This window comes from Balaenoptera acutorostrata, chromosome 12 (assembly GCF_949987535.1).
Source record: "Balaenoptera acutorostrata chromosome 12, mBalAcu1.1, whole genome shotgun sequence".
Lineage (NCBI taxonomy): Eukaryota > Metazoa > Chordata > Mammalia > Artiodactyla > Balaenopteridae > Balaenoptera > Balaenoptera acutorostrata.
This window is the reverse complement of record NC_080075.1, coordinates 573,328-583,077: the sequence shown is the minus strand read 5'-3', so window position 1 is coordinate 583,077 and position 9,750 is coordinate 573,328. Positions and strand designations below refer to the sequence as shown.

The 9,750-nt window shown below is 47.3% G+C and overlaps 1 protein-coding gene and 1 long non-coding RNA gene across 4 annotated transcripts in view; one reads left to right on the top strand and one right to left on the bottom strand.

Annotated features, from left to right (window-relative positions):
* The first annotated feature begins 322 nt into the window (after positions 1-322).
* LOC130709361 (uncharacterized) lies at positions 323-9,474 on the top strand. Of its 2 annotated transcripts, none has more exons than XR_009009869.1 (3): positions 323-2,145; positions 5,923-6,078; positions 8,408-9,474. It is a non-coding gene; the product is annotated as an uncharacterized LOC130709361 (long non-coding RNA). The 2 variants fall into 2 exon arrangements; XR_009009868.1 differs by having other exon boundaries at positions 323-3,704.
* Positions 6,143-9,750, bottom strand: part of SEPTIN10 (septin 10) — a 51,742-nt gene continuing 48,134 nt past the window's right edge. For both annotated transcript variants that reach the window (XM_057557911.1, XM_057557912.1), the window contains 2 exons: positions 9,473-9,660; positions 6,143-7,641 (listed from right to left, as the gene is read on the bottom strand). In XM_057557911.1, the coding sequence (XP_057413894.1) occupies positions 7,626-7,641; positions 9,473-9,660 (204 nt within the window). In that variant the 3' untranslated portion in view covers positions 6,143-7,625. The remainder of the gene's footprint in view (positions 7,642-9,472; positions 9,661-9,750) is intronic.

Sequence of the window (9,750 nt, the reverse complement as noted above, 5' to 3'; positions counted from 1 at the left end):
AATTTAAAAGAAAATTTTTTATTGGAGTATAGTTGATTTACAGTGTTGTGTTAGTTTCACGTGTACAGCAAAGTGATTCGGTTACGCATACAATTATATTTTTTTTAGATTCTTTCTCCTTATATTAAAAAATATTGAGTATAGTTCCCTGTGCTATACAGTAGGTCCTTTCGTGTTATCTGTTTTATATATAGTAGTATAATATTAAAGCAATTTTTTAAAGTAAATTATTTTTGGCTGTGTTGGGTCTTTGTTGCTGCATGCGAACTTTCTCTCATTGTGGCGAGCGGGGGCTACTCTTCCTTGCGGTGCACGTGCTTCTCATTGCGGTGGCTTCTCTTGTGGAGCTCGGGCTCTAGGCACGCAGGCTCAGTAGTTGTGACACACGGGCTTAGTTGCTCTGCAGGCAGGCGGGATCTTCCAGGACCAGGGCTCGAACCCATGTCCCCTGCATTGGCAGGTGGATTCTTAACCACTGCGCCACCAGGGAAGTCCCAAGGCAATTTTTAAACTAGAGAAAAACAGTCTTTTATGTTACGTGTTTATTCTTTCTAGTTACTTTGTGTGTAGATTTGAATTTCCTTTAGGTTTCATTTATCTTCTGCCTGAAGCACTTCCTTTAACGTTTCATGTAATCCAAGTGTGGTAGCAGTGGAGTTTTTAAGCTGTTGTTTGTCTTAATGTCTTTATTTTGCCCATATTTTTGAAAGATATTTTCACTGGCATGGAATTCTAGGTTGACTTTTTTTCATTCAGCATTTGAAAAGGTATTGTCTCTTGGTTTGCATTGTTCTTGATAAGATGTGTTTGTTCATTGTTAACCTAGTTTCTCCTGTAATCGGGAAGAGCCTTTGTATCCTATTACCAGTTAATCACTAAAGGGGTGCTGCCTATAAGCTTAAACTCTACATAACGGCCCATCTCTGGGAGCCCTGCCTCCCAGGTAATGAGCATTCAGCTCAAACACCTGTGTTTAGCCCCCAGGGAACCTCCTGACCCCGCCCACCTGTGAATGCCTGCACGAGGGAGAAATTAACACCTCCCCTCCGGAGGCTGATGGGAACCAGGAAGTGCTTGGCTTTAGTCCCGCCCCTTGTAGTATAAAAGGAGCCTGACTGCTGACGCAGGCACGACGGCTCCTTGGGGGCGCGAGCCCACCGTCTTCTTGGTGTGCTGGCTTTCTGGATAAAGTCGCTATTCTTTGCCCCAGCAACTCGCCTCTGAATTTATTGGCCGGTCGTGTGGTGAGCAGGACGAGCTTGGACTCGGTAATACCGTCATTCAGACTCTCTGGAGTCTGCAAGATGTTTCCTTACATAAGCATCTCTTTTTAAAGCTAGTATTTTTCCCACGTGGGGTAACACCTTAAACGCTGAGATTAACGACTCGGCAGGGAAATGGGGAATAAAGAGGGTAAATAAGGAATCGGGCGGCCCCGGCGAGCACTCCAGGCGTTGGTGCGGAGGCTGGCCGCCCTCTCCTTCTGTCATCTCGCCCGGGCGTGCCAAGCGGCTTCCTGATGCCGGAGGTCAGCGCCCTCAGCAGCTGCAGGCGCGCTTTCTGGGCACCAGCCTGTGCTGACCTGCCAGGCGCTCAACGCCAAGTGTTGTGGACGAACGGCTTCCCTCTCGCTTGGAAGGACTCAGGGACGCCAGGGCTCCCCCAGCTGGGCCGGCCTCACAGGGAGGCAGGGCAGCCTCGGACTCCGGCCGCTTTCCTCTGGGCCTCACCCTCCTCCTGGTCCGCTTGGGCAGCAGCACCGCCTGCCTGCTCCCCAGATTTCACACGGGAGCCCAAGGGGCGTCGGAGGGCTCCCAGGAGCCCCAGAAGCCGCCGGAGTGGGCGGCCCCAGGAGGAGCAGCTGGACATGGCCCTGCCCTTGACCATCGCGGAGCAGGTGTTTCTGTTTCCTGTCAGGCCTTCTGGGTGCAGTTCTGCCTGAGTGGGGCCGGTGCCCTAGTTCTGGGGCTTCATCTCAACCCCCTCTAGTCCCACACTGAGTAGCCTTTGTCAGCAGTAAAGGGACACTCACCTTCCAGCAGCTGCGTTTTCACTTTGTTTCTCCAGAACTTCGGGGGAGGAAGCTGACCCTCGGGGCAGCCGTCCTGAGCGTGGAGGAACGGCACCAAGGATGGTGCCGGCCAGGTGAGCCCGGGCGAGGCTTCGTGGGGCCAGGTGCTCGGCCTACCCCGGGCTCCCGGGTCACCACTGCAGACCTGGAACCTCCCCTCTCGGGACCTGAGGCCGCCGTGCCGGGGCCGGGGCCCTGGGGTGGTTTACTTGTGCGGTTGTCTCCTCCCGGGGGCCTGGGCAGGAGAACTGGAGGTTTGGGGGCACGCGGCTTTGACCTCGTGGGTGACCACGGCCTGCGGTGGCTCTGTCCACACAAGCAACCCTTTCCACAGAGGCAGGAATTTAAGCAAAGGCTGCTTGGGCCTCCCTCACTGAGGCACAGGCCACATGCAGGCACCTGAGAGTGGGTGGGCCTTGTGGAGGACCTTGACCTTGACCCCAGACCACAGTTAGATAGGCCTGGGGGCAGCAGAGCCTGAGCACAAGCCAGTTAACGAAAGGGCAGTGGTTGAGGCCGGAGGGGGCAGGCGGGACAGAGCCCAGGACACACCTTCGGGAGCCGAGATTCTTTGCTCGGTGAGACCCTCGAGCCTGCCCGGTGGCCGACCCCCTCCCGTCATCGGTGGGCAGCTGTGCCATGACCCTGTGGACTCCTGGTCCCCGAGCTCTGGCCACAGCTGCATGTGGACTTGCTGCAGACACAGCCGTGTCACCTGTGAGGACTGAGGCCCAGCCCATCTTTATTTTTTGCCTCCTGAGGGGGCTGCCAGCTCCGGTGACGTGTCTAATGGAAGGGGACGATTGTGCCAGCCTTGCTTGCCCCCAGCCTTAAAGGTGCTTTCAGTGTTTCATCGTAAGTGTGACGCCTGCGCTGGTTACTGTTTGCGGATACCCTTTATCAAGTTAAGGAAGTTTCCTTCTATTTGATATTCTAAGAGTCTTTTTTTTGTTTTGTTTTCTTAAATCTCAAAGATGCTAAATTTTATCAATATTTTCTGATTCTATAGGGATGACCATATGATTTTTCTTTTAACGTTCATGCTGAGTTAACACTAGTTAATTTTCTAATGTTCAAACGTCATTGCCTTCCTGGATATGAGGAAATATCTTTTTAAATATATGTTCCTGGATTCAGTTTGTTAGTAATTTGTTTAGGATTTTTGCGTGTTTGTTTATGTATGAGATTAGACTATGATTGTCCTTTCTCAGAATGTCTTTATTAGGCTTTGAAATGAAAACCATGTTGGTCTTGTAAAATGAGTTTGGGATGTTTCTTTTATCCATTTTTAGGGAATGTATTTGTTTCCTATTGCTGCTGTAACGAATTACCACAAATGTAGTGGCTTTAAACAGCACAGATTTATTTATCGTACGATGTTGGTAGTCAGAACCGGACTAAAATCTAAGTGTCAGGCACAGCTGTGCCCTCTGGAGCCTCCAGGGGAGGATCCCCGTCTGCCGTTTCCAGCCCCTGGAAGCGCCCGCGTTCCGAGGCTTATGGCCTCTTACGCATCGCAACCAGCAGTGCTGCCCCTCCGACCCTGCTTCGCCAGCCACACGTCCCTCCAGCGGCCCCCCGAGACCACCCAGAACCACCCCCCGGTCTCAGGCCCTCTGCAGCCTGCTGCCAGGTGAGGAAGCACACTCGCAGGCCCAGGACCGAGGGCGTGGGCATCTCTGGGGTGGGGGCAGCGTCCCACCTACCACGGGAGAGCTGGTCAAATGCCTTTTCTCTTGAGACATCTGAGAGGATTCGCGGCCCAAACTGTAGGGGGATTTTAGTTATACGTTGTCTTTTATTAAGAAATTTTGTATTTCTTATATCAGTAAATTTTTTAAATTATTTTCTGTTGATACTTCTGTATTTTCTAATTTATCAGTGACACTTTAATGTCCCAGTATCTGTAGTGATACTCTGTTTTTTCATTCCCCGCTTTTGCCTTTTAACTTTCAGCCTTTAAGAAAAAAGACAGGCTTACTGAGGCATAATGTACAGATAGTAAGAGGTGGTTGAGGTAGCCGCTTGCACGTGCTTTACGAACGTCGGCAGCCACGCGGCCCCCTCACGCCGTGGGTCTGGGGACCTGCACCAGCCGCCAGATGCCCTCCTGCCTCGGAGGCCAGGCCGCCCCCCAGCAGGGCCGCCTTTTGCCAAAAATGTAGCTACACGTCAGCTTTTGGCTCAGTGTACACGATGTACCTTTTCCTATCAGGACAGAAAGCTTTAGCTCACTCTTGTAAAGTGACGTAGCTGATTTAAAAAAACTTCTATGTAGAAAAATTAGAGCATGTGATTACTGATTTATTTGGGTCTAAATCTACCATATTACTAAATGCTTTTTAGCTGTCATACCTGTTTTATTTCCTTTATGTCCTTGTTTCCTTTTGGATGATCATTTATGAGACCAGTTTTCCTTCTACTGGCTTGAAAGGCACACGTGTTCCTACGCGTATGTGGTCCTTCCTGAGTCTCACGTTACCCGGCTGACGGGACTTTTATCCTCTGCCCAGTTAATGAGAACCTCCTCACGCCATGCATCCCACTCTCCCAACCTACCGTGCCACTGCAGTCTTGAATTTTTGTTCCCTCTTTATTTCTAGCTCCACAGGACATTTTCATGGGTTTACACAGCGTGTTCCTTTGTGTGTCAGTGTTTTTGAAGCGTGACCTAGTTACCCTCCTGCACATGCGGTAGTAGGACTCCTGGCCTGGACTTGAGTCCAAGCCCGCCTGCCCCTGGCCTGGCTCCTCCCTGCAACACACCTCTCCCCCGGCTCCACGCGCATCTGGCCTGAGAGTCAGACTTGCGCCTGCTCGCTGGGCTGGGCTTGTGAACCCTCGTCTGCTCCCTGCCTCCGTCTTCCCAGTCCTCTCTGTTCTCTGATCCTCTCCGTCCCCCGGGTGCACAGGCGGCGTCGGGAGCCTGCTGTTCCCAGCATCCGGGTGGCCCTCCTGCCCTCCTGCTTCGGAAGCTGCTTCAGTCCTTCCAGGCCCAGCCACACCCACCCGCTTGCCTCCCTGTGCTCCAGGGCCAGGGGCAGGAGCCCTTGGCAGAGCGGCCGCCCCACAGGGGCCTCCTCAGTTTGCGCTCCCATTTCCTGACCAGACGGGAAAATGGGGCCTAAAATGAGTTCATCTTCAAAATGGGGATAGTAATCATCCCTGTAGCGCTTGGAAGCTGAAATCATAGTCTGTATGAAAGAGCTTAAAAATTCAGAGTCCTCGGTACAAAGATTAATGGTTGGCGGTGAAAGGCAGTTCTGTTTTACATGCTTTATGGAAAAAAATAAAACATGTCTAGCTTTATTTTGTTCCCAGGAAACTTATTAACTTAAGCATCAGTGGATAATATCTCACTCTGTGACCCTGGAGAATTAATAAGCTTTATAAAGAGAAGCTGAGCGTTACGCAGGCAGACCTCGCTGTATTTGCATATCCTGTGCTGATTGGTACCATTTTTCCGACAGCATTTGCTCACTTCGTGTCTCTGTGTCATGTTTTGGTAATTCTCACAGTATTTCAAACTTCCTCATCATTACATTTGTTACGGTGATCTGTGATCGGTGATCTTAATGTTACTACCACGGCTTGCTGCTTGCTGGATGGTTAGCATTTTTTTAGCAATTATTAACTAAGGTATGTGCACTGTTCTTTAGACATAAGCTGTTGCACATTTGACAGACTAAAGCACAGCGTAAACATAACTTTTATGTGCACTGGGAAACCAAAATTCATGTGACTGACTTTATTTCGATACTCGCTTCATTGGGTGGTCTGGACCCGAGCCCGCACTATCTCCGAGGTCTGCCTGTACTGTAATTGTTTAAAAATATTTTTGTTCTTTGCAGTGCAACTCTTCTAAAATAAAATCTTATGTGGAATCCCAGATATATGAAGTGAATTCAGGAGTCACACTGCGGGCGTGCACGTGTGGCGAGTCTTCCTCACAGCAGAGTCACTAGCAGCCCAAGGTGACGGCCCTTCTTTTCACCTCCGGGTCTGAGGTAGGTTTCCGTGACCTTTTCAACTAGGAATTGAATAACTGTTTTAACATGCCAACAACCACTCTGGCATTGAAAAGTAACTTTATTAAAGTTCAGGATAGCTGTTTATACACAGTTTGATGTAATAGGCTACCAACAACCACCACTCGCAGCACATCACTGAGCTCGCCGCGTCGCTTCTGGGCTAAGGCTCAGCGCTGCGGCACTGGCCGGGCTTGGGAGGCCAGGCTGCCTGCCCTCAGGGGCTCACCGACTCTCCTGCTCCCACCTTCCAGAGGCTGGGCATTACTGATCCTGAGAAGAAAGCGCAGAGCTTTTTCTGTGATGCTTGTAACTTATTTTACTAAACTGCAGAAATGCAAAAATGGAATTTAAAGTGTTGGTCCAGATAAGCTGTGCTACAAAATGAAAGGTTTTATTTGCAACTTACGCAAATTCATGAAAAAAATACACTGCTCAGAATCTGACATGGGCCAAGTAAAACATTCTGTTATCTGAAAAATACTGGTAATATACCTCTGTCTTAAAATAATTCAAACATATAATTAAATTCTCATAGTTCTGATAAGATGTTTAAGATCACAGTTTGCAAAAAGAAGAGTTACAGTAATTTTAAACGTAGTTTAGTGAATATGTAGATACATTTTGTCAAGTGTAAATATCAGTTTCATTTAGAATATTCAAGTACAAAAAATGAAAACTTATGACTGTTAAGAAAAAGTTAGAGGCCATTAAATCGTTCTGCAAATACTGAGGCACTGAATTCAAATATCCTTTACAATACAAATTATCTAAATTTTTATCTTTAATATTCAGATGTTCCTAGTAACTTTTTAAAGAAATATTTTTAATAAGATGATCCAACTTTATTATTTATTTTCCCTGGAAGACAGTTTGAAACAAGTATGTAATACAGACTCATGCAAACAGTGTGAAGACACCCAGTTCCAAAGGTACTTATCACCAGAAAAGGGCTTATTTACCTGAGTGTTTCTGCTTTAAACATATTGTTTCATCACAACAACCCATGGACCACAACACTGAAGCACATATTATGTAATCTGATGCAAAAGCTTAGGATCATGTTACCAGTTGGATAATTGTATGAAAAATTTTAAAGTTCTATAAAACTATTGAGCTTGGAGTTTCAGGTACATAATACATTTTAAAACATATTCCCAAAAGTTTACCTTTAGTATGTACACAAAACGTTCATCTTGGAATATGTATGCAATCAGAGCCACAATATAAACGAGTCCTGTACTTTCAAAGGCACCGACACTCTTGTCACAGCAAAGTGATAGCAAGCTCTGGGCAGCAGGAGGAATGATCTCAGTTCATCACAAACCACCAACTTGAATGTCTAACAGTGAATGAGTAACATCATCCAATCTGGCTTATGTACTGACCTCATACTTTAACTGTGGCCATTTGCCAGATACAGAATAAGTGATACAGCAAGTAAAAACAGCAAGAAAATCAAAGCATACTTCTAACAGTTTAATAACTTTGCTTGTGATGATCTTCTGTGATCTGGAACCTTTGTTTTACATAAAACTGGAGCTGGAAAGGGAAAAAAAACCTTTTGATTGGTACAATAGAAAACCATATAGGAATAAAAATCACTTGTTTTACAAAGCTTTTACAGAAAGAGCAGATGTACATTGAGGATATGATAGGATATCTAGCCATGGGACTCTGGAAAAGAAAAGAAAAAACAAACACCAACATTTCTTGAGGGGAAATTTTTCTGAGCTCTCAAACGATGGGCTTGGCCCTGATTTTGCAAACAACAGCCCATACCTTACTTCCACAAGGTGATTGTAAATGGTTTTTTGCGTATGGAATAAAGTCAGGGAGTCCAAATCTAGTAACACTGGACTAAGTTGAGATGATAAGGTAAAAGACCCCTTAGCTTTATAATTCGAGGCACACTGAAAAGAAGTTATAAATTATATTTATACACTTGGTCCTGTGGATCCGAGGGTTCCACATCTGAGGATTCAACTGACTGAGGATCGAAAATACAATATTTGGGAGAAAATAACAGAAAGTTCCAAAAAACAAAACTTGAATTTGCCACTTGCTGGCAACTATATACCTAGCATTTACATTCTATTTACATTGTAGTAGGTGTTATAAGTAATCTGTAGATGATTTAAAGTGTACAGGAAAATGTGCATAGGTTCTTTGCAAAAATTGTGCCATTGTATATGAGGGACTTGAGCATCTGTGGATTTTGGTATCCTCGGGGCCTCCTGGAACCAGTCCCCCATAGATAATGAGGGTGGTTTTATCTTTTGAAATTCAGTGTATTCATTTTTTCTAGGCTCTGGGGGTGGATACATCAACGGACAAAACAGAGATCCACTCCCTGGAAGAGCTTATGTGAAAAGATCATACATGAGAATTCCTTCTTCCCCAAAACCATAAAATCCAGAGGCCAATTAAATCCACCCAAAACTGTGTGGATTTACTTCTCCATAGTTCAAAAGTGGAAAGCTGTCATCATGGGCAATGTTGTGTTCTCCTACCTTTTTGAAGGAGACTTACAATATCCTGAAAATATCAGTCTGAAATACGATGTGGTCGTAAACCTGAGGGCTGCCCTTTGGGGCACGGGAGAACCTGAGCTCCCCACGCGGAGGGGCTGGGTGCTCAACAGAGGGAGCAAGCAGGCAAAGTGATGAGGACATTTAAGTGGGAGAAGTAAAGTGAAAACAAGAAAGGAAGAAAACCTTATCTTCTAGGACTTCGGTTGCGTTGTCTTTAACACATACCCCAGACCTACAAGCCTTGGGACCATCCTCCACCTGCTACCAAGGCCGCCCCGATGCACGGGGGCCCTCTCTACCTTCCTCTGCATCTTTACGTCCACCACTCGTTTCACAAGCTCTGACATCAAAGCACAGGAGTTCCAATCGATAGCCTGGTTCCCTTATTAAAATAAAAATTCTCATAAAATCATTATCAGAATTTGTTTTTAAAAAGTAAACCTAAGAATTTTTTTTTTATCAACTGTTATGTCTGTGACTCCCCAATACACAGCCTCTGTCAGGCATGAAATGTGACCTAACTAACGGGGGGAGGGGTGGTCAGCAGTCACTAGACGTGCCCTGGAGCAGCCAGTGTCCCCAGGTCGCTGACCCTCACGTGCTGTAGCAAATTTTTATTTCGTTCGTTCATTCACTTCAGACTCTCACTCCAGGATGCACGGAGCACGGAACACGCGCCAGGTGCCCTTCTAGCTGCTGGGGAATCAGTCAGCACAGCAAGAGGGACGAGCTCTCTGCTCTCAAGGAACTGACGTGCAGGAGCAGACGGGAGCAAGGAGACAGGGTGGCGCGCCCTGAAGGCCGGGCACTGAGACGGGCGGGGGGCGGGGGGCGCTTACTTCTTGCGGTCCTTGTCCTTCCTCACGTTACCACCCGGGGTCATAAAGGGCTGGTTCTGGTATATCTCGGAGGTAGCTTTCTTCTTAGAGAAAGCGATTATTTCTTCTTCCAGAAGTCTCCTCTTCTCCTCAAGCCTCAGCTTCTCCTCTTGGTGGACTCTCTTAAGGTGTTCAAACTTGGCCTGGAGCTGTGAAGTGAAGTGCGGTTCCCGCTGAGGACGTGCTGGGGCAGCCCGTGCCCCGGCACCTCCCCACCGCAGCCCTGCTCACGCGGCCTG